This window comes from Podarcis cretensis (genome assembly GCF_951804945.1).
Source record: "Podarcis cretensis genome assembly, chromosome: 2".
In the NCBI taxonomy this organism is placed as follows: Eukaryota; Metazoa; Chordata; class Lepidosauria; order Squamata; family Lacertidae; genus Podarcis; species Podarcis cretensis.
In genome coordinates, this window is record NC_137171.1 from 119,734,927 (window position 1) to 119,759,362 (window position 24,436).

General features: G+C 49.8%; 3 protein-coding genes across 5 annotated transcripts in view; 1 reads left to right on the forward strand and 2 right to left on the reverse strand.

Moving 5' to 3' along the window:
• LOC307208477 (uncharacterized protein) overlaps positions 1-24,436 on the forward strand; it is a 130,190-nt gene that overhangs the window by 54,065 nt on the left and 51,689 nt on the right. The gene's annotated exons all lie outside the window — the stretch shown is intronic.
• Positions 655-12,207, reverse strand: LOC307207430 (uncharacterized protein). 2 transcript variants are annotated; one of them, XM_079961260.1, is made up of 5 exons: positions 12,097-12,207; positions 9,233-9,395; positions 7,681-8,333; positions 6,690-6,819; positions 655-5,317 (listed from the first exon to the last, which is right to left on the reverse strand). In XM_079961260.1, exons 2-5 carry the CDS (start codon positions 9,303-9,305, stop codon positions 3,888-3,890), a joined length of 2,286 nt encoding a protein of 761 aa, XP_079817386.1. In that variant the 5' UTR covers positions 9,306-9,395; positions 12,097-12,207; the 3' UTR covers positions 655-3,887. The 2 variants fall into 2 exon arrangements, with proteins under 2 accessions (XP_079817386.1, XP_079817387.1); XM_079961261.1 differs by lacking the exon at positions 9,233-9,395.
• LOC307207636 (uncharacterized protein) lies at positions 15,350-23,390 on the reverse strand. Its single transcript, XM_079961686.1, has 4 exons — positions 23,061-23,390; positions 20,747-21,685; positions 18,244-18,988; positions 15,350-16,755 (listed from the first exon to the last, which is right to left on the reverse strand). Exons 2-4 carry the CDS (start codon positions 21,443-21,445, stop codon positions 16,022-16,024), a joined length of 2,178 nt encoding a protein of 725 aa, XP_079817812.1. The 5' UTR covers positions 21,446-21,685; positions 23,061-23,390; the 3' UTR covers positions 15,350-16,021.

A 24,436-nucleotide genomic window follows, 5' to 3' on the forward strand; every position in this document is an offset into this window, starting at 1 on the left:
CACTCCTCCGTGAATTTGCCCCATCCTCTTTGGAAGCCAGCCATACTGTGGGAGGCAGTTCCACAGATTAACTCTGCGCCACACAAAGGACTTTCTTTTACCACTGTTGCGGCTACATTCACAACTAATCTCGCAGCCCGACCATCTGACAAAGAGGGAACGATGGAAAATCTGTTGTTTATTACTATCACATTACTTTAATAAAGGTAAAGGGGCCCCTGACCATTAGGTCCAGTCGTGACCGACTCCGGGGTTGCGGCGCTCATCTCGCTTTATTGGCCGAGGGAGCCGGCGTACAGCTTCCGGGTCATGTGGCCAGCATGACTAAGCCGCTTCTGGCGAACCAGAGCAGCACACGGAAACGCCATTTACCTTCCCGCCGGAGTGGTACCTATTTATCTACTTGCACTTTGACGTGCTTTCAAACTGCTAGGTTGGCAGGAGCAGGGACCAAGCAACGGGAGCTCACTCCATTGCGGGGATTCGAACCGCCGACCTTCTGATTGGCAAGTCCTAGGCTCTGTGGTTTAACCCACAGCACCACCCACGTCCCTTACTTTACTTTACTTTACTTTACTTACTTTAATAGCCCCCACCAAAAAGTATTAATTGAAATAAAACACACACACACACACCCAAAAAACCCCAACACCATGAGGTGGGTGAAACTTTTATTTCAGCATGGAAAAGAAAACATTTTTCTTCAGGAGGAGGTTCATGTCATTGCGGAGGTGCAAAATCTTTGGCCCACCAAATGTCGCTTGAACTACAACTCCCATCAGACCCAGCAAACATGGCTGACGGCCAGGCCTGCTTCTTGCCGTTTCAAGGGAACCTCTTGCAAATTTAATAATGAAAAATTCAATTTCGTTAAAGGACTACAAAGGGACGAGCCACACAATAAGTTCATTTGTGGGTGATGCCGCACTTAGGCTGACTCCAGCGTCCTCCAGCCTTGGGTGCCCAAATGTTGTTGGACTACAACTCCCATCATCCCCTGCCATCTTGGCCAATGATGAGGGATGATGGGAGTTGTAGTCCAACAGCAAGGTTGAAGAAGATTATACAGATTTGAGCAGCTCACAGCTGGAAACTCTTAATTTAGTTGCTACAGATGATTTTGGGGGCAGGAGGGGATTACATTAAAAAATATGAAAAGTTTTATGCATTAACATGCCCAAATGAACATATAATAATAATCTGAATTTAAACTATGCAAAAAAAAAAAAAAAAAGCTTTGTAATGGTTATCCGCCCCCCAAACTAGAAATTGCTGAAAAATGGGAGTTTAGTTCAGCAACCTCTGGAGAGTGTGAGGTTTGAGAAATCTGGCTTAAGTCTGTTCTACTCTAGATCATGATTTCAAATTCCCAGTGACTATGAGATTTAGGAACATGATTTTTGTGCCACATGGCAAAGGGGGATGTTGCTGCAGGGCGAAACCAGCGGGTTCAATCTGCTCTGTTGCACATACCTTGGTGAGACTTGAGAACAGATGAGAGAGGATAGCACAGGGCCCTCCAGCATAGCTGTCAACTTACAGATTTGAAAATAAGGGACCAGCGGTCTCGAAAATAAGGGATCAGCAGCCAAAATAAGGGATTTTAGTCAACCAGCAGCCAAACGAAGCCTCAAGTGGTGGTTCCCACAGCGCAGCAACCCGGCAAAGGGGATGCAGCAAGGAAAACCACCGTCACCTCTCTGCTGGGAAGCGCTGAGCAAAGGCGAGCCCCCAGGCAACGTGGCCGATTTGAGTGGCACAAGGCATGCAAGCTCCACCCCCCAGTCGTTCTTAGACTCCTTATTGGGTGAGCAATGCAGCCAAGCAACACAGTTGGAGCCGGCAGGGAGGGAGGGAGAGGAGCTGCTTCCTTTGAAACCTGGGAAATTTAAGGGACATCATCAATAAGGGACAGCAGCGGGACATGGCGCTGGGATAAGAGACTGTCCCGCCAAATAAGGGACGCTTGACAGCTATGCCCTCCAGGTGTTGCTGAACTACAACTCCCAGAAAGCAATGGTGGGAGTTGTGGTTCAGCAACATGGGGAGGGCACCAAAGGTCCCCCTGCCACCTTCCAACCCACGACTTCCAATTGGTATCTGTGACGTACAAATCTGAGCAACTACAACTCCCATCATCCCTGACCAGTCAATGGATGATGGGAGTTGTAGTTGAACGACAGCTGGGGGGACCCAAGGTTGCCAGAATACTGAGCCCCAAAGGAAGGAGGGAGGAGAAACTTTGGCCCTCCCAAAGGTTTCGGAACTACGACTCCCTTCGGGCGCAGCACAAGCACATGGGAGTTGTAGTTCAGCAGCACCTGCAGGGTTCCCTGCACCTGTACAAAGGAAGCAAGCTCTCGCAATAAGTGGCGACTCTCACCCAAAATGGGAGCCGTCCCCTGTGAAAGTAGCATCCTCGATTTGGAAGCCAACTTTCTGTGCGACTTGCGCCGTGAGCGAAGTAGAAGATGCAGGCGGCTGCAGAGCCTTGGCGATTTCAGAGAGGCTCTGGCAAGCACAAAAATCATTCCCTGTGTGCAGACACTGCTGCTGCTCCTCTTTCTGGGCCACTTCCCATCTGGTTAAAAAACAAAAACGCGAACTCGAAAGCCCACATCGGAGTCCCCTCTCCTGTTGCACACGGATCCTTTCCCATGTTTGGAATTCCAACCGCCCCATTTTCTCTCTCCCAGGTCCGCTCAACAAAGCACCTCGACTCAAAACTAATCCTCTCTCTCTCTATTCGCAATTTAGAAAATAATAAAACAGGACCTACCCAGTCCCAGACTTTCAACCGCTTTGATACAACCGGCAAAGCCAAGCCATAAAGTCTGGACAGCATTACTTTCAGCTTATGTGTAGCCCTGCCTCTAGAAAAGTAGCAGGTCAGCGAAGTTGTATCCCTTGCACGCTACATATCTACCTGCAAGGATTTTTCTCTTTTTTTTCGTGGCGGAGAGGTGGTGTGCACAAAATATTCCCACATCTAAAACACCTCTGCACTGCAGCCTATAGTGGTACGGTCTGAGAATTGGTTCCCCCACCCCGCAAAAAAGAAAAGAAAAAAAAAAGGTGAGATTTCAAGTGGCAGGATGGACTTATAGGTAGCACAGAAATCAAGGCAAAAAGCAGTGGGTTCTGGCTTCAAGGAACACAAAATCAGGTTCGCTGGTGGCTGGTAGGGTGGAACGCTAGGAGCCTAACAGTAGGTGGCGCCACAGCCAACAACAGAGTCAACAGCAGGCAAAGCCAACTCGTTTTTGTCCCCATCTCCCTCCTCCCTGCTGGGTTCTAAAAGAGCAACATTGAGGGGAGGAAGGCGACAGGCAGCGCCACCCCTGGGCTGGCAGTTGGGAGCTATCTGGGTGCAGACTGAGGTTGGCGGGGCAGTGCCTCGTTTGCTCCTAATGGGCTGTTTCCCACTGATCAGGTCCCTCTTTGTAGGTTTCAAAGGCTTAGCACTCTGAGCACCCCAAACCTGGAGGGCTCCTCCCTCCTCTATCGGGAAAAGGGGTACACATTGAGAAGAGCCAAGTGGCCGGGACATGACAGGCGTTTTGGAGAGATTTGCTTTCTCCCCACCTGCATTTTCAGGCACCTTCGTTTATGCGCTCGGAACAAACCTTCTTCCCAGAGCAAGCTATTTGCCATGACTTTTGGCCTAGGTGGGCTTGTGACACTCCTGTTCACTTTTAAAGGGGTTTATATCGATTGGTGCCCGACTCTGGTAGCGGCGGGAAAATAATGCATCGATATTCCAGCCCGAAAAATGCCCCTTCTAGAGAAGACGGGGCGCTAACGAAATGCTAAAGACCCAAGTCTTATTATGAAAAGGGGAAGAGAGGAGGATTCGATTATCTACTAAGGTTCGTCCAACTGATTTTTCAGGAGTTTCCTTCTGCGTGGATTCTCTGATGACTAATGAGGTTTGAGCTCTGAGTGAAGCTTTTCCCACAGTCCAAACACCGGTACGGTTTCTCCCCTGTATGTGTCCTCTCATGGGCCACGAGGCTAGAGCTGCCACGAAAGCTTTTCCCACAGACGGAGCACTGAAAGGGCTTCTCGCCGGTGTGGATTCTCTGATGTGTAATGAGGTGCGATTTGTAGCTGAAGCTTCTCTCGCACACCATGCACTGGAAAGGCTTCTCTCCCGTGTGGATCCTTCTGTGCGCGCTGAGGCGGGAGCTGACGCTGAAGCTCTTCCCGCATTCCCCACACTGGTATGGCTTCTCGCCCGTGTGGATCCTCTCGTGGCTGACTACTTCCGAGCTGCGCAGGAAGCTCTTCCCGCAGAACGAACACCGGTAGGGCTTCTCTCCGGTGTGGGCCCTCTCGTGCGCGAGGAGATCTGAGCTTTCACTGAAAGTTTTCCCACAGTCCAAACATATAAACGGTCTCTCGCCCGTGTGGCTTCTCTGGTGCTTCCTGAGCCGCGAGCTCACGCTGAAGGTTTTCCCGCACTCAGAGCACTCGTATGGCTTTTCCCCCGTGTGTATTCTCTGGTGGCTGTTGAGGTATGAGCTCTGGCTGAAGCTTTTCCCGCACTCCAAGCACTTGTACGGCTTTTCCCCCGTGTGGATCCTGTGATGCGTGATGAGGTTTGAGATGTCGCTGAAGCTTTTCTCGCACACTGAGCACTGGTAAGGTTTGTCGCCAGTGTGGATTCTCTGATGACTAACAAGGCCTGAGTTGCGCCGGAAGCTCTTGCTGCAGTACAGACATTTGTACGGCTTCTCTCCAGTGTGGGTTCTCTCGTGAGCGATAAGTCCCGACTTCACACTGAAGCTCTTGGCGCAGTGCGAACACTTGTAGGGCTTCTCTCCCGTGTGTGTCCTTCGGTGGGCAATGAGGCTGGAGCTGACGCTGAAGCTCCTCCCGCAGTCGGAGCACGTGTACGGCTTCTCTCCCGTGTGGGTTCTCTCGTGAACGATAAGGCGCGAGCGGAGGCTGAAGCATTTGCCGCACTCCGAGCACTTGTGAATTTTCTCTCCGGCTTGGTCTGAGCCCTGACTGAAGTTTTCTTCGTAGACGATGATCTTCATGGGCGGCTTGCCCTCACCCGTCTCCTTCTCTGCTGCAGCTACACAGAGATCTTCGTAACCACCCACCAACGGGATGGATTTTTGCAGCCTCTTCCTGGGTGTCTTTTTCGACGGTTTATCTGATCGCGGTGGCCTTTCGGGTAGGTCTTCTGGTTTGTCAAAGAGAGGGAAGGTCTCCTCAAGGCCTTCATCGGATGCCTCACACAGCCCCTCGTGCTCCTTGTTCTCTGGCTGGGGGCTCCCTCTGTTGTTCTCACTGGGGCACAGGTTGCCTAAAAGGAACAGTTTTGGGGATTAGCACTGATAATCAGAATCGTCTGTTTTATTTGAATGCCACTTTCTCACAGAACGGTGTCCAAAATGGCACAAATCATATCAAGTGAGCAGTAAGTGTGCTTTTATACAAGTCGGAAGGTGCCCAGAGTGGCTAGGGCAACCCAGTCAAACAACAACAACAACAACTTATTTATACCCCTCCCATCTGGCTGGGCAGCTTCCAACAAAATATTAAAATACAGCAATGCATCAAACATTAAAAGCTTCCCTAAACAGGGCTGCCTTCAGATGTCTTCTAAAAGTCTGGTATTGTTGTTCTCTTTGACATCTGGTGGGAGGGTGTTCCACAGGGCGGGTGCCACTACCGAGAAGGCCCTCTGCCTAGTTCCCTGTAACTTCGCTTCTCACAGTGAGGGAACCGCCAGAAGGCCCTTGGCACTGGACCTCAGTGTCCGAACGCTCCTTCAGATGGGCAAGATACAAATAATAAAATTACAGTAGTACCTTGGTTGTCTAACTTACTCTGTTCCAGGAGTCCATTCGACTCCGGGAACCGTTCAAAAACCAAGGCGCAGCTTCCGATTGGCTGCAGGAACTTCCTGCACTCAATCGGAAGCCGTGTCGGACGTTTGGCTTCCGGAAAACATTCACAAACCAGAACGCTTACTTCTGGGTTTTTGCCGTTTGGGAGCCAAAACGTACGTGTACCAAGGTGTTCAAGAACCAAGGTACGACTGTATTACTATTATTATTAAGTTCCAAACATACCAGAAACAATTACAAATCATCAGTCTCAGTCACAGGCCTGATAGAAATTATCACAATATCAGCAAGAACCCCAAAACAAATTTAAGAATCAAAATCAACGGCTTGGCTCTGGGACTTCAGAAGTTCAGAAACTAATATAGAGTCTAGTGAGCATAATATTGCCTATGCCAACTGGCAAGATTTCAGGCTGACGTCTCTCCCAGCCTTAGCTGGAGATTCCTGTCTCTCCCCAACCCCCTTCTTTCTTTCCTCTCCCAGCCTTTCCCTCTCTCTCCCCCTTCTCCTCAGACGGTATAACAGGAGACTCCTGATCTCAGGGTTGTGGGTTCGAGCCCCACATTGGACAAAAACATTCTGGCACTGAAGGGGGTTGGGCTAGATGACCGCCATGGTCCCTTCCATCTCTATAATTCTATGATCCTTTCCCAACCTGTCTCTCTCCCTTCCCCATCTCACCAAGCCTGCCTCTCCCTTCCTGTCTCCCCCTTTGTTTCTCTTCTAGCTCTCCGCTTAATGGTTTGGGTCACAGGAAGCATGTTGTGCATGCCAACATCCAAAGGAACCAATTTTAAAATTCAAATGAGCGCAGCGGCACCTTACCTCGTGAAGAACTGTCCTCCGCAGCAGTCTCCTCCTTGACCTCCAGGCCCTGCTGTCTCTGCTCAGGGTCCAACAGAGCTCCTTCGGCCTTCAGGGACGTCTCCCTGGCATCCTCAAACACTCCCGGCACCTGAAAGACCAAGAAAGAGGCTGAAAGATACAGCATGGGGGGGGGGGGGCAACGCCACAGGCGAAGACAGATTCTAAGTCCACCCTGAACAACTCTCAGACCTCCCTTACCATTCCTTATTGCCGTTGGTAAGCCAGAACAGAAAAATCAGCTTCATTCCCACGACGGGTCGTTATTTATTCATGTTTTTTTTTTAAAAAAAATATTTCTTGCCTGCCCTTTGTAGTAAGGTCCCAAGGCGGGTTAAAACAATTAGAACACAATATTAAAAAAGCAATTTAATATTGGGACCAAAAAAACCCCCACACACTTTGAGTGTCAAAACCAAAGGTAAAGAGGTGGGTCTTCAGCGGTCTCCAAAAGCTGTGCAATGGGGGTCACTTGTGCAGAGGATGCACTGAGGGGCCACCCCACAGAATGCCCTCTCCTGGGCTGCCACCCCACTAACTTCTGAGGGAGGAGGAACAACCAGGCGGATCCCCTCTGCCAACCTCAGCACCCAAGAGGGTCCGTAGGGAAGGGGGTGTTCTTTCAGATATTTGGGCTATATCCAATGCAAGTGCTGTTGAGAATTCGATCCATTATATTTTCTCTGCGCAATCGGAACGGATTTCAGGAACCAAAAATTAGTATTGAAAAAAGTCGACTTTCGCGCCGTCTAGCCCCACAAATGGCCACTAGGTATTTCGTTTTGGCGACTGTAACCCTGGTTTGAGGAGCCATTTGGCACCCCATGGCCTGGGGAGAGTGAATGTGGTCAAGGAGGGGGCCTGACAGACAGGTCTGGAGGGCCACATTTGCTTCCTGGGATGGAGGCTGCCTATAACCTGGATGAAAGATTTAAGAGACCCAATATCTCACTTGTGCTTCCGGCCTTTCGGGCTCTCGCTGCCTCTGGAGGAAATCCTCGGCCAACATCACCGCCTGGGCGCAGGTCTCCGGGCAGCCATCTTTGACCCAACTCTGGCTCTCTGGCGGAAGGATGGCCAGGAACTGCTCCAGGATCAGCAGCTCCAGGATCTGCTCCTTGGTGTGCCTCTCCGGCTTCAGCCACCGGTGGCAAAGGAACCAGAGGCGGCTGCAGGCCTCGCGGGGCCCGTCGGCCTCCTTGTATTGGAACAGGCGGAAGTGCTGCCGCTGGACTTCGGTGCTGATGGCGTCGACCCGCAAGATGGCCGCCTTCACCTTCCCATAATCTCCCGCTTCCCTCTCTTCAAATCGCGGCCCTTCCTCTTTCAGGCCCGGTATGAGCTGCGACATCCACTTTCCCGGACGGGTGTCAACAGCCTTCTCAACGGACGTCAAAAATATATCATCCCAGCGCGGCGGGTCTGGAAGCTGGGGGTCGTCCACTTCCGAATGAGACCTCACCACCATCTCCGTGACGTCCCTCGTGCAGATTTCCTCGCGTGCGGCAGCCGCTTCGTTTTTCACCAGAGCAACGTGGTTGGTCACACCGGTGTCCTCAGAAACGTCTGTCTGTCTTCTAGGGCCTCCATCGGCCATTGTCTCACCTGTTGTATATAATTTGTATTATATTTTCTGTTTTACATTTTAAAGTACTCCTTAATATATCAATGATGTCCCTTTTTCTCTTTCGATGGTTCATTTAACATATCATAAATACCTGCATAATTTACAAAAACTATACCATTTAGTATTCCATTATTACACCTAAAGGTAAAGGGACCCCTGACCAGTCATGGACAACTCTGGGGTTGCGGTGCTCATCTCGCTTTATTGGCCAAGGGAACTGGCATACAGCTTCTGGGTAATGTAGTTAGCCTGACTAAGCCGCTTCTGGTGAACCAGAGCAGTGTACGGAAATACTGTTTACCTTCCCACCAGAGTGGTACCTATTTATCTACTTTCACTTTGACGTGCTTTCGAACTGCTAGGTTGGCAGGAGCAGGGACTGAGCAACGGGAGCTCACCCGTCGCGGGGATTTGAACCGCCGACCTTCTGATCGGCAAGTCCTAAGCTCTGTGGTTTAACCCACAGCGCCACCCGCGTATGTTCTTCTAATTCTCTTATAGTATATGTTAAGTCTGTGAGTTGTGCATATTCGGTCATTTGGGGGCTAACAAAACAAAGGCCACAGTGTTGGCATACATAAATAACCTTTTTTGACACCTGGGAATTTCAGTCTGAATTATCCCCAACAGGAAGGACTCTGTTTTTTGGGGGAAAGTACTTTTTGACATTTTTCCCCAATACATTATGGATCATTTCCCCATACACTTTCACCCTTTAACAGGTCCACCACATATGAAAAAATGTACGTACTCTCGACCTCATTGTATCTCCAGCACTTATCTGATTCAGTCTTAGACATCTTTGCAAACCTACTCTGAGTTAAACACCATCTGTAAATCATTTTCAAGACGTTCTTCTGCCTGCCCATTTTCTCACCTGCCCACTCCGTTGGAAAAGGTTCCTGGAGGCCCAGCGGGATGGTCCCCACCTCCTCCTCCTCCGAAGCCATTTTCTCTCCCCAGATCAAGGGCAACTTTAGCCCAGCTCGGCTATCTCCACTCCAGATTCAACCCCTTCTGTGTCTTCTTACTAAACGCAGCTGGGTTGGGTGTGAGAAACGGAACTTTTATTGGTTCAGAAAGATAAAATGCCCAACAATAACAACAATAATATTGAATAGATACGACCTGTGCTTTCCCCAAACAAGTAAAGACCTTTTTTGTTCCTACAGGATTTCTAGCTGGGCAAATGGGGTCTTTGCTGCCAGTGTCCTCTTAGAATCTTAGAATTATAGAATCCTTGACTTGTAGAATTGGAAGGGACCCTGGGGGTCATCTAGTCCAGCCCCCTGCAGTGCAGGAATCTCAGCAAAATGGCCACCAGATGGCCACCTGACCTCTGCTTAAAAACCTCCAAGGAGAGTCCACTACCTCCTGAGGGAGGCCATTCCACTGCCGAAGGGCTCTTACTGTCAGAAGTTTTTTCCGAATGTTTAGTCAGAATCTCCTTTCTTGCAACTTGAAGCCATGGGTTCGAGTCCTACCCTCCGGAGCAGGAGAAAACAAGCTTGCTCCATCTTCCATGGGGCAGCCCTTGAGGTAGTGGAAGATGGCTATCCTATCTCCTCTCAGTCTCCTCTTTTCCAGGCTAAACATTCCCAGCTCCCTTAACTGTTCCTCATAAGGCTTAATCTCCAGACCCTTGATCATCTTGGTTGCCCTCCTCTGCACACATTCCAGCTTCTCAATATCATTCTTAAACTGTGGTGCCCAGAACTGGACACATTATTCCAAGTGTCGTCTGACCAAGGCTCTTACTTCCCTTGATCTGGACACTATACTTGATGTTGATCCAACCAGGAATAGCATTAGGAGTTTTTTTTGCTGCTTGACTCGTGTTAAGATTCTTTTGGTCTTTTTTTTTTTAAAAAAAAATGTTGGTTTTGTGTCTTTTAAGTGTTTTTAATTATTTTGTGTGTAAATCGTCTTGAGACAGTCATTTAGAAGGAAATTAATAAAGCAATTTGTAATAAAAATATGAATAATTACAATTATTGATTATTATTATTATTATTATTGGGATGTAGCCAATGAATTCATTTCATCAGCGCAAGTATTTCCACTTGTGCAATGGAGCCTCCCTCACTTATTCTTCAGATATGGGAAGTGTGCAGGGTGTCAGGATTCACAGAATGCTGTGTGAGATAGTAAGTCTGCAGGCTTGAGTTTGCTGGCTGATGCAATCAGCCTGCAATACTTTCTATGGAAGTGCTGGGTCAGAAAGACTCAGCAGTAATGTGCTGTTAGTCGATTGGCTGTCATTGGTTTAAAAGGAAAACCTGTCCATCAGTAAGTGGGGTGGTGCAGAAGAGTGTGGTCAGAGAGAGAGAGAGAGAGAGAGAGAGAGAGAGGCCTTCCTATTTGCCTTAAGGTGCAGCCAGGTACTCTGTTTGACTGTATGAACTGCTCATGTATTATAGCCTGTAGATATTTGTATATATAAAGGTAAAGGTAAAGGTACCCCTGCCCGTACGGGCCAGTCTTGACAGACTCTGGGGTTGTGCGCCCATCTCACTTAAGAGGCCAGGGGCCAGCGCTGTCCGGAGACACTTCCGGGTCACGTGGCCAGCGTGACATGGCTGCTCTGGCGAGCCAGAGCCGCACACGGAAACGCCCTTTACCTTCCCGCTGGTAAGTGGTCCCTATTTATCTACTTGCACCCGGAGGTGCTTTCGAACTGCTAGGTTGGCAGGCGCTGGGACCGAGCAGCGGGAGCGCACCCCGCCGCAGGGATTCGAACCGCCGACCTTTCAATCGGCAAGTCCTAGGCGCTGAGGCTTTAACCCACAGCACCACCTATGTCCCTATTTGTATATATAGCTCACAATAAATATACTGCACTGAAGAACCTGGAATTCTGAGCATTTCTGCTAAAGTGCTGCGGAGAATTCGCGACACAGGGTGCAAACTTGGTGTGAATGGGGGGATGTTCCTCTGCCCAAGTAGAAATCCTTGTGCTGATGGAACAAGTTAGCTAGATGCAGCCCATTTGTAAGAATTCTTAGTAATGAATAAAGATTAATAATCAACAATGAGCCTTTTACATAGCTCAGTTGGTTGAGCATGAGACTCTTAACCTCAGGTTCGAACCCTGTATTGGACAAAAGATGATTGCACTGCAGGGGGTTGGTCTAGATGACCCCAGTGTGCCGTCCAGCTGACAGTTCTACCATTCATTTAATCCCGCCTGAGGCCAGGCTAGGCGGAGAGGCAGCGATCTTCAGAGCTGAGCAAGTATTCAAACCTCAAACCTTCCTGGCTCGATGGCCCACACTCTTCCCCACCACACCAGATTGGGGACAGCGCAGCAACCCTGTGCATCTTTACTCAGAAGCAAGTTCCCCTACAGACTATAATCTGGAGTGGGAGGGAAGCATTGCAGGGATACGAATGCATTGTCTTCCAGGATAAGATCTCGTGCATCTATTGAAGCGGGCTGCAGTATCCCCGAAGCAGACACCGTCATCAAATCGTTAGCCTTCCAGGTCACACAAGACTCTTTGTTGTCAGGGCTGCCCTCTCTGGAAATGACTGTCCTTGCTGGAATTCTTACATCATTCAGGCATGGATGGTTGGCAGAAATCTCCTCTTTATTATTATTATTATTATTTGCAATTTCTGTCCTTAATCATCATCACTCTGTCCTTAACCATCATCTATAATAATAATAATAATAATAATAATAATAATAATAATAATTGCACATGCATCTCCCCCAACTCTCCTCCATCAGTCACTCACCTTTTGCAAAGATTGCAAGGTTGCAATCCTTCCTTGCAAGGTGGGTGCAAAACACAGATCCCTGGGAGCTGGATGCACAATTCAGAAGGCGAATCTGCCCTCCCCCCTCCTCGCAACTCCCCTCTTTCTCCTCCCCCTCCCGCCACAGGAAGGAACTCGCCAGCCCCCGAAAGGTCCTCCCCCAGGACCTCGCTCTCGAGTCCCGCCCCCGCCTCTCTAGCAACGGCCCACTCTGTCGCCTTAACCCCTTGCGCGCCTCGCGGCAAAGCAAACCAACCATGCGGGGTTGGCGGAATGCGGGCGCGGGAGGCTTTTTTTAGTCCGCTTTCCCTGCTGGACCCCCCCCCGAGAGGTGGGGGTGGGGAGTAGGTGTCGGCAATGGGCGGGGCCAGAAGCGAAAGGGGGCGGGGCGGTTGGCTGCAAAGTTCCATCTTTTTGTTGCAATGTCCAGCTTTGCACAATAGGCTGGTTGCTTTTTTTTTCTTTCTCTCTTTTTTTATTACAAAGGATCATGGAATTACAGAGCTGGAAGGGACCCCCAAGGGTCGAGTGCAAGCACACTGCAATAGTCGTCTTGTTGTTGTTGTTTAGTCGTTTAGTCGTGTCCGACTCTTCGTGACCCCATGGACCAGAGAACGCCAGGCACTCCTGTCCTCCACTGCCTCCCACAGTTTGATCAAACTCATGCTGGTAACCTCGAAAACACTATCCAACCATCTCGTCCTCTGTCGCCCCCTTCTCCTTGTGCCCTCCATCTTTCCCAACATCAGGGTCTTCTCCAGGGAGTCTTCTCTTCTCATGAGGTGGCCAAAGTACTGGAGCCTCAGCTTCACAATCTGTCCTTCCAGTGAGCACTCAGGGCTGTTTTCCTTCAGAATGGAGAGGTTTGATCTTCTTGCAGTCCATGGGACTCTCAAGAGTCTCCTCCAGCACCAGAATTCAAAAGCATCAATTCTTCGGCGATCAGCCTTCTTTATGGTCCAGCTCTCACTTCCATACATCACTACTGGGAAAACCATAGCTTTAACTATACGGACCTTTGTTGGCAAGGTGATGTCTCTACTTCTCAAGATGCTGTCTAGGCCTGTCATTGCCCTTCTCCCAAGAAGCAGGCGTCTTTTAATTTCGTGGCTGCTGTCACCATCTCCAGTGATCATGGAGCCCAAGAAAGTAAAATCTCTCACTGCCTCCATTTCTTCCCCTTCTATTTGCCAGGAGGTGATGGGACCAGTAGCCATGATCTTCGTTTTTTTGATGTTGAGCTTCAGACCATATTTTGCACTCTCCTCTTTCACCCTCAATAAAAGCTTCTTTAATTCCTCCTCACTTTCTGCCATCAAGGTTGTGTCATCTGCATATCTGAGGTTGTTGATATTTCTTCCGGCAATCTTAATTCCGGCTAGGGATTCATCCAGCCCAGCCTTTCGCATGATGAATTCTGCATATAAGTTAAATAAGCAGGGAGACAAAATGCAGCCTTGTCGTACTCCTTTCCCAATTTTGAACCAGTCAGTTGTTCCATATCCAGTTCTAACTGTAGCTTCTTGTCCCACATAGAGATTTCTCAGGAGACAGATGAGGTGATCAGGCACTCCCATTTCTTTAAGAACTTGCCATAGTTTGCCATGGTCGACACAGTCAAAGGCTTTTGCATAGTCAATGAAGCAGAAGTAAATGTCTTTCTGGAACTCTCTAGCTTTCTCCATAATCCAGCGCATGTTTGCAATTTGGTCTCTGGTTCCTCTGCCTCTTCTAAATCCAGCTTGCACTTCTGGGAGTTCTCGGTCGTCTAGTCGTCTAGTCGTGTCCAACTCTTAGTGACCCCATGGACCAGAGCATGCCAGGCACTCCTGTCTTCCACTGCCTCCCCCAGTTTGGTCAAAGATGATGATGATAGTTTATTATTTATACCCCTCCCATCTGGCTGGGCTTCCCCAGTCACTCTGGGTGGCTTCCAACAAAATATTAAAATACAGTAATGCATCAAACATTAAAAGCTTCCCTAAACAGGGCTGCCTTCAGATGTCTTCTAAAAGTCTGGTAGTTGTTCTTCTCCTTGACATCTGGTGGGAGGGCGTTCCGCAGGGCAGGTGCCACTACCGAGAAGGCCCTCTGCCTGGTTCCCCGTAATTTGGCTTCTCGCAGTGAGGGAACCGCCAGAAGGGAAGAAAATTTAAGGGAAGAAAATTTAAAAGATGAAAATCAAACTTGGCACAGTTGTGACTGCTTCCTAAAGCCTGTTGCCTTGCTTAGCCGGCTTTGGAAAGGCAGCACGAGGACCGAGGGGAGTATGTCATTTTGGCTTTGCTTCCACCCCCACAGTAGGTTCCCTGTAGGAGTACTTGTGAAGCCCACTTGGTATGAAAAGTTGGGCCGCCCCAATTTAGTCACCTAGGTTACTTTTATAGGTTTTTCTGGTTTCATCTGCATTTTGATCCTTCTACAAAAACTGATCTTATAATAATTTTGCGGCTTCTAGCAAAAATTCTACAAATTTTATAATGTACACTAAGGTTGCGGCCTTCCCTATGTCGGTGGGCTTCATCTCCCATTAGCCTCAGTCAGTATGGCCAATGGTCAGGGATGATGGGAGCTGTACTGATGGGGTTGGACTAGATAACCCTTGGGTTCCCTTCCAGCTCTACAATTCTGATTCCTGCAGTATCTGAATGGCCACAGGCCATTCAGAACTGAAGGGCAATTTGATTCAGCAGCTTGCTAATCTTTCTAAATCAATTAATGAAAACCTGGCTGGTTTTATGTGTGTGTTATTAGTAAACGCGGCTGATTTTGTGTGTCATTAGTAGATTTTCTGTTTATGCACACCACTGAAAGATTACTATTATGATGGTGCATAAAAAGTTCTCCAAATAAGAAATAAGATGGAAGCCTGCTATCTGGGGTTAAAAAAACAAAAACAGAAGCTGAAGTTCTCTAATCATGCCAATATCACTTTCCGATGCTGATGAAAACTTGGTGCATGAAATAATAATTATTAAAAAAGCAGGCAGGCTGAGAATATGCGAATATGAGAAGCAGTGATGGCCACCAACTCAGATGCTTTTAAAAGAATATGGGACAAATTTGTGGAGGATAAGACTATCTGTGGCTAGTAGCCCTGTCAAGAGGCAATATGTCTTTGAATACCAGTCACTGGGGATCAGAAATGGGGAGCGTTGGGCTATTGCTCTCGGACTCCGCGGGCACTGAGACATTGACAGGAGTGAGCCAGCAGTAAATCACACCAAGCAAGTTGGAGTTAACTCTTTATTAGCAAAAACAGGATATGCACAGGAGTGTCCGGCCTAATGAGCAGAGCAACTGATCTCCTCCATGAAGCAGTAGCTGAGACTGAAGGCCTCCCTATGGCTGCCTAACTCCCCTCATCTCCAGGGCCTTTTCTGAGCAATCGGAGACTGTGCCTGTATAAAGCCCCTCCTCTTTATGCCTCTCCTGGTTCTGGGAGAACAAGAGGGAAGGGAGCTTGTCGCAGCAGGAAGGTGAGACATCCACGACTCTTCATCAGCCAGAGTCCTCTCTCCTCCCACCCTCCTGCTTCAGCTTCTGCCTCTGATTCTGGGCTGCTCTCTGCCACAGACTCTCCCCCCTCACTAAGCCCTGTTACCCCTTCAGCTTCTGACACCTCCTCTCCCCAGTCTGCTCCCTCTTCTCCCTCATTGTTGTCCCAACACCATTCCACAGGCCTTGAGCCTTCTTTCCTTCAGGGTTCTCCAGCTGGTCGACCAGTATGCCGGAATGCAGAGACCCCCATTGGCATGATCCAGCGTTGTTTGCAAGGGAAAAAAGTGAGGTGGAACAATGACAAACTCCATAGACTGCAATCAATAAGGAGAAGGAACGGAACAGGATGGCAGTGGGAACCACCTGGTCGGACGAGAAAGTATGGGGGACTGCAAAGTGTCGCTCAGTCACAGTTTTTCCTCTTCTGGCTCTGCTTCAAAGTGGTGCTGGGGTGTGTGACGGCAGCTGGCAGAGAGGTTGCCGGCGAATCTCCGGGACTTGGGTTCGTTAAGGGAGGGAAAGGCTCGGGGCTGGTGGAGGGACACAGGGGGCCTGGCACCGGGTCGGGTCCCGGAGCCACGGCAGGAACGTGCACCCTGGGTTCGTCAGGGGTGGGGGAAGACAAGGGTATCGTGCTGCTCCCTGAGGCGCTGGCCTGCCTCTCCACGGAGTTGGGAGCGGCCTGCTGGGCGGACCACGGGGGGCTGAACCCCGGAAAGAGGCTGGGAGAGGGGTATCTCGGGGTCGAAAAGGCCGTCGCAATGGCCTCCATGGCGGAGGTCTGCCTGCCCATGAGGTCGGCCAGCGTCTGGTGGGAGCGTTCGATGGCGGCGATCATGCGGTGAGTGGTGGCGCGGTCCTCCTCCCGCTCCTGCTTTTCCTGGCGCCTCTCCTGCCTGTCCTCAGCACGCTCCTCCTGCCGGGTGTTTTCAAAGGCCTGCAGGTCCTGCCGGTGCAGCTGCCGCAGTGCATCCACAAGGTCAGCGTTCGCCTTGGAGGAGGACACCATCGCCGGGGAGGATGTGGGGTCCGCCGGCCGCCGGGCGGACTCTAATCGCTGGCGCCAGTTGCGCTCCCGCCGGAAGCGGATGCGCTCCACGTTGCCGGCATTCGGCCTCCTTGGCTCCTCCGCAGCGTCTGAGGAGAGACAAAAGGAAGGAGAAGGAGTGAAGGAAATAAAACACAGCCACCAGCCCTCGTCATAGAATCACGGACATTCGAGGCCTAAAGGAAAAGACGCACACAGACACAAAACACACATCTTATCTGATGTGTAACTATTGTGGATGAGAATCTTTTGTCAAACTGGGGCAAGTTCAAGGTGTTGGCACTAAAATACCCAATGCAGCTCAGGACCAGGTTCCTCCACAGCAGGTTTGGGCAATTATCAACTTTCCAACATCGTAATGTTGCCAGCTAAGCTTCATGATATGGTAGTTAATAATAATAATAATTTTATTATTGATACCCTCTTCCACCTGACTGAGTTTCCCCAGCCACTCTGGGCAGCTCATAGAATATATCAGAACACACCAAAACATCAAACATTAAAAACTTCCCAATACAGGGCTGCCTTTAGGTATCTTCTATATCAGGGGTCAGCAACCTTTTTCAGCTGTGGGCTGGTCCACCACCCCTCAGACCATGTGGTGGGCCGGACTATATTTTGAAGAAAAAAATGAACGAATTCCTATGCCCCACAAATAACCCAGAGATGCATTTTAAATAAAAGGACACATTCTATTCATGTAAAAACACGCTGATTCCTGGACCATCCGTGGGCCGGATTGAGAAGGCTATTGGGCTGCATCCGGCCCCTGGGCCTTACGCTACCTACCCCTGTTCTATATGTTATGTAGTTCCTTATCCCTTGACATTCGAAGAGAGAGCATTCCACAGGACAGCATTCCATGACAGATGGACAATCAACCTCTGCTTAAAAACCTCCAAGGTTTCCCACTGCCTCTTGTGGGAGCACATACCTGTTTACATTCACTTGCTTTGATATAAGCTAATTGGTCTACTTTGATCCTAGGCTTGGAGCCCAGAAACGGGAGCTACCTGTAAGGGTTGGGTATTTGCCCCCTCTGCCCTCATATTGGCAAGTGAAGTGATGGGAAGTCCTGGCCAAAGCGAGGGCTCAATAGGCAATCCGTAAATGGCTGCTCTTAACTTTTCCTTTTAACTGGTAATTTCATGGTTTTATTCTTTTCACACACTGCTTTTTAGGCTTGGTCGTTTTCTTTTTCACAATATAAATTTTGCGAAATAAATAAGCGAAACACACATGCTGCCTCCGACAGAGGAGGGAGAACATTGACATCGCACCCCACAGCCATTATACAGTGGTACCTCTGGTTAGGAACTTAATTTGTTCTGGAGGTCCATTCTTAAGCTGAAACTGTTCTGAACCTGAGGTACCACTTTAGCTACTGAGGCCTCCTGCTGCCGCCGCCGCCGCCGTGCGATTTCTGTTCTCATCCTGAAGCAAGTTCTTAACCTGAGGTACTATTTCTGGGTTAGCAGAGTCTGTAACCTGAAGTGTCTTTAACCTGAGGTACTACTGTATGCCACAAAAGAACTGTGCCCAAGCCACAAAGCGCCACAGATAAAAGTGCCACTCACTTGACACCTGAGGTTCAGCAGGGGTCTCTGGGGAGGGCAAGGGGACACTACTGCCCCGCGATGGCTCCTCTTTCCCCACGATCAGCACGTCGTCATCCTTGGACGGCTTTCGGGCCTGCCTGCCCGGCTCGACGGCCGCCCCCTGGAGCTCTTTGGGAGGGGAGGACTGCGGCAAGGGGAGGACGTACTGCCGCTCGTTCGCGGCTGCCTCCGGGGCGGCGCTGGCCGCTTCCCTGGCGATCCTGGTGGCGGCCATGGGGTTGAGGGGCAGCCTCTTGCGCCGCTTGTCCAACCGCTCCACCACGCCGGCCCCGCAAACCTTCCCACAGACGATGCCCTTGCGGAGGCAGAGGAACTGCTCCAGCAGCTTGAAGTAGGGGGCGGTCTTGGGCGCCCTCCCCGAGTGGAGGTTCCCGCACTTGATCTCCTTGTAGCCACGCTTGAGGTCTTTGGCCCGGCTGCGGCACTGCTCGGCGTCCCGCTCGAAGCCCCGTTCGCGGAGGCGGTCGGCAATCCAGGCAAAGAGCTTCATGTTGCGGTACTGCTGACCCAGAGCGATCTGGACGTCCTCCGCTTTCCAGATGTCAATGAAGGCGATGGTCTCCTTGCGGGACCAGGCGTCCCGCCGTCTCCTGGGCTCCGGGGAAGGGAGGTTCACATCCGGGGGACTTGGGAGAGAATCCGTCAGGGAGAAAGGCTCTGCAGCCAGCTGAGAGCTCTCTGGGTCAGCCGTCATTTCCGCTTGCTGTAAAGAAAAGAAAGGGGGAATGAAACTTTGGGCAAGTGCGGCTCAGTGGTTGGTTTATTTTTAAAAAAACAAAATACTTGTATTTTAGCTCCCAGTACATTTCAGAGCAGATTTTTTTATATATAAATATTTTTATTAGTTTTTTAACATATCGTTTCCAACATTCATTTAACATAATTTCTTATCTTACACAATATTTTTTTACTTCCGTCAGCTCCTCTGGTGACTTTCCGTTTTTATCACTTATTCTGCATTTCCTAATTTTACTATTACTCTTAATTATCATTAACTAATAATTTTCTGGGACGCGGGTGGCGCTGTGGGTTAAACCACAGAGCCTAGGACTTGCCAATCAGAAGGGCGGCAGTTCGAATCCCCGCGACGTGGTGAGCTCCCGTTGCTCAGTCCCTGCTCCTGCCAACCTAGCAGTTCGAAAGCACACCAGTGCAAGTAGATAAATAGGTACCGCTCCGGTGGGAAGGTAAGCGGCGTTTCCGTGCGCTGCTCTGGTTCACCAGAAGCAGCTTAGTCATGCTGGCCACATGACCCGGAAGCTGTCTGCGGATAAACGCCGGCTCCCTTGGCCTATAGAGTGAGATGAGCGCGCAACCCCAGAGTCAGTCACGACTGGACCTAATGGTCAGGGGTCCCTTTACCTTTACTAATTTTCTTCATAGTCCTTTTTGCAATATTTCAAATAATCCTCCTTACAAATCTTCTTGCAATCCTACTAGTGTAATCTGTTCATTACAATTACACTTCAAATAGTTCATATATTTACTTCTGAGAATCTCTGGTCCCACAGGTTTTGAATTCTTCCTGTTAGTTTGTCTAGCTTTGCATAGTTTCAGAGCAGAATTCAAAGTGTTGGTGCTGACCTTTAAAGCCCTAAATAGCTTTGGCCCTGCATGCCTGAAGGAACGTCTCCACTTGCCTCAGTTCTGCCTGGACGCTGAGGTCCAGCTCCGAGGGCCTTCTGGCGGTTCCCTCAATGCAGGAAGCGAAGGTACAGGGAACCAGGCAGAGGGCCTTCTCAGTAGTGGCACCTGCCCTGTGGAACGCCCTCCCATCAGATGTCGAAGAAATAAACAACTACCTGACTTTTAGGAGACATCTGAAAGCAGCACTGTATCAGGAAGTTTTTAATGTTTGATGTCTTACTGTGTTTTAATTTATTGTAACCCAGTCAGATGGGCATCATATAAAATGAAATGAAATAAAATGAATAAAATAAAAATAATAAGCATCAGCATCAGAATAAGAAAAGCTGTTTACATTAACAGAAATAAAAAAACCATAAACTATTGACAGGCGCGAGCCAGCATTAAATCACACCTAGCAAATTGGAATTAGCTCTTTATTAGCTAAAAGGATCAACACGGGAGTGTCAGACCTAATGAGCAAAGCAACTCATCTCCGACAGGTTTCGCATCCATGAAGCAGCTGCCGAGGCTGAAATCTCTCCATTTCTCCAGGGTTTTCCCCAAGCAATCTGAGATGGTGCCTACTATCCCCTCTGCCCTTTTCATGCCTCTCCTGGTTCTGGGAGACCTGACCTTAGGAAAACAGAAAGACGCTTTCTGCTAAGTCATGCAGTTCAGTACCGTCTTCACTGCCTCTAGAATTTCAGACTGGGTTCTCTCTCCCAGTCCGACCTGGAGATGCCTGCCTCACTGCCCCTCTGAGCCAGCCTCTCCCTCCACCTGGCTATCATCCGCCAAGCTTCCAGCGCCTTCCATGCGAGCCACCTCTCACCTTTTGCTCCTGCCTCTCGGCCTCTTGCTTCATCTGCAGGAAATCCTCCGCCAGGCCCACCGCTTGGGCACATGTTTCCGGGCTGCTCCCCGTCACCCAGCTCTGGAGTTCGGTGGGCAGGATGTTCAGAAACTGCTCCAGAATCACCTGCTCCAGGATCTGCTCCTTGGAGAAGCGCTCTGGCTTCAGCCAGTGGTGGCAAAGGTACCAGAGGTGCCCACAGGCTTCTCGGGGACCTTCGGCCTCCTGGTAGCGGAATTCCCGGAAGCGCTGGCGCAGGGTGTCCCTGCTCGGGGCATCTCCGCCCAGGGCCTCTTCCTTCGCTGCCCCAAACCCCCTTCTTCCAGTGTCTGGGACAAGCCTGGGGGCGGCTTCCTCGCGAGCCCACCGGCATCCTTCCACAGCTCCCTTGAAAGATGCCAGAAGCTCCTTTGCGTCGTCCCAGGGGGTGGGTTCCGGCGACTGCACGTTGTTGCCCCGTCCGGACGGAGGGGACCGCGCCGCCTCGGGGAATTCTTCCAGCTGGGTCTCCCAGCAGTCAGAAAGGCCCTCGTCCGGCTCCTGCTTGACCTGCTGTGATGGTGCCCAGCCAAAAAAGGCCCTTGTGGTTCTGGACGGAGCCGGGTGAGAGCCCCTGACTTTCCCTTCCAGCCCCACCAACGGTTTGAGCCCTTCCGACTCCCGGCCCTCCATTTTCATTCCCGTCCGAACACACCGTGTGCAACGGGAGGCGTGAGGAGGCCACACTTGCCCAGTCGTCACCCCCAAACCTTTTTCCTCAGGCGCTCATGTCTCCAAAAACAATTCCCAGCCATGGGTCACTCTCTTCACATTTGCATAGGCGTCTCTCAGCAAAAGCTGAGAACATTGGGATGCTTAATCCATGAGGAATTTTACACAGCAGTGGGCAATGTTAGAGGCCTGGAGCTGTTTTCTCCCCTGAAGAAGGAAAGATAAAAATTAATCATTGCGACTAAAAGAGGGCCCATCAGTTTGTGCAATGCTTCCCAAGCCCCACATGACCTTTTGAAAATTACTGAGGATCTCAGTGGACCCTATCATTGCTGCCTGCTGCAGCAATTGTAAAGCACTGTGTTAGGTGCTGTATGCTTTTTAACTGAATGCTTACTGCTTTGTTTCTTTCATATCTTGTATTTTGCTGTACATTGCTTATTAACAGTACTTTCTTTGTCATGGTTCTCACTAGTACAGAGCACCAACACTTTCTGCTGCTGCTGTTGCCGACGGCACCATTTGGTGCTGTCACCCACGGCACTTTGATCAAAAGATTACTACCGTCACTTCATTATTTTTATTTTTATCAAAAAAACCTTCTTCTTCTTCATCATCAACTCACCTTCTTACCAGCCCTGCACCATAAAATCCCAGGGCTGGTTACAGCAATTTTAAAAAACCACAACATTAAAGCCAGTTTGAAACAAATCACAGTCAACTAGGAGTGTTTTGTTGCTGTTTACTTTCACACACACACAAAAAAAATATTAACAACCCAGGATTAGTGGATTGTCTTTATTTTTATTATGTATTTTGTGGGGCATATACAGAGAGAGAGAGAGATTTTTGTTGTGAACTGCCCAGAGACCTATGGGTATAGGGCAGTATACAAATTAATTAATTATTAGAGTGATCAATCGATCAATATTGGGGGACCCCCACCACAATTAACTAATTTTGATACCTAACTTTTATTAAATTTTCTAATATGCATTTCAAAATATTCATTTAAACAACATTAAATCAGTGACTACCCTTCTTCTCTTTCCGTAGTTCATCCTGCATATCCCTAATTAGTAATTAATTTGGGGGGGCACCCCCCTCCCCACCCACAGCAAGAAGAAACTTCCTAGAACTGAGGGCTAAGGGCACGCGGCGGCTTCACTCGCCCCTCGTGAGCATGCTCCGGAAAGGACCCCCCCCCACCCTGCGCGCATGCCCGGAGGGGGCGAGCCAGCTCGGGCTTCCCCCAGCCGGCAGGCGAGCGTCACGGGACGGGGACCCCACATTCCTCCCCCCCCCCCCGCAGCGGCGCCCGCTTGCTCTCCTCTGCGCGGGCGCGGATCTTTGCGCGGCGCTGCTTTTCTTTTGCAAACAAACAAACGACGACGACAACAACAACCACCGTGCATTGGGAGGGAGGGGAGGGGAGGGGAAATGGGGGGGGGGGGGAGGGAGGAATAAAAGGAGAGGATCGGGGCGAAGAAGGGAGGAAGGGAGGGGAGGAATAGAAGGTGGCCTCACTCACCCCCCCCCCAAAAAAAAATATATAAGATCCCCCCGGGCCTGTTTCGCTCACCCCTCCTGCAGCCCAGCCCAGATGCCAAACTTCACTCCTGCGGCTCCTGGGAAATCCGGACTCCAGATTCCCACGCACGAGGGGAAGGAGGGAGGGAGCAAAGCAGGAAGGGGACGGATTAGCCCCTGACATCAGGAGGCTTGGCCTCACAGGCCACCCACACTGGTCTGTCTAGGAATCCGGAGTGAGCCCTCGTTTAAACGCTGGCCGATTTGGAGCAGATCTCTCCATCCATCCATCTATTGCGGGGGGGGGGTGGCGGGGGTAGTGGAAACTTTATTTCCTTCCCTCTCTTTCCCTCTCTGCCTTCCTTATATCTCAGGTCCCTTTCTGCCCATCATTACACCTCTAAGGTTGAGCTGCACCGGGTGGATTTCTGCCTGCCAGTTTAGTTCAATCAAAGGCGCAGCAAGAGGCCTGCCCCGCTTTTAAAAGAGCACTGCCCAGTGTCCTCTCCAGGAATTTGGAGTAAACCCTCATTTAACTGCAGGCAGTTTTGAAATGGGGGTTGTTTTTTTGAGGGGGGTGTCACACTCCCCCTTCTCTGCCCTTCTTGTACTTTTAATAGGTAGTGGCTGTTTCTTCCTATCTTGGCACCTCCGTGCGAGGGAAGGAACGTGAGCTGCATCAGTTGGATTTCTGCCTGCCGTCCAGTTAAATTAAGGGTGCATATCCATCTTTAAAAGAGGGGAGATATTTGCTCTGTCTTACATCCCACTGACTGGTGTCTCTAGGAACACAGAGGAAGCCCCTTTTTTTGTAGCTCATCTAAACGCAAAGAAGTCTGGATCTGGGATCTGGTTTCCGCTGCCTCGTTCTCTCTCCTTCCCAGGTGGAAAGATCCAACAATGGAAGTTTCTCCCTATCACTTCCTTGCTGCACCTGGTGGGTTTCTGCCTACTACAAGCTGGTAAAGTTGTAGCAGAGCTCAGTCATTTTTATTCAGAGAATGGTAATACTATTTCTTTATTATCTGAGATTGTTAATGACAGGGCTGCCGCCTCTTTAATAGGTGCGTGACAGTAGGAAACTCCACAGGTGAAGCTTTGCTCCAGATGGATTTCTGCCTGCGACATAGCCGTTAAAGGCATGAGAAATACTTTGCCTTAAAAGAGAGAGGAGGGGGTGATCCTAGGTTTTAATCGTCTAGGATTGCAATTTTTTTTTTTTTGGCAGGGTGGCTACACTTTTAATACTATCACTACAGGAGGAAATCCAGCAGGTGAAGTTTTCCTGTTACTTTGTACAGAGAAAACTGGACACAGAGAAAAAATGTTTTCTCATAATACTGTCAGAACATAAGAAGAGCCCTGATGGAATATGCTGCCCCAAATGTAGGGCACCACCTGAGATGGGCTTTGAAAGAGGATTTGACA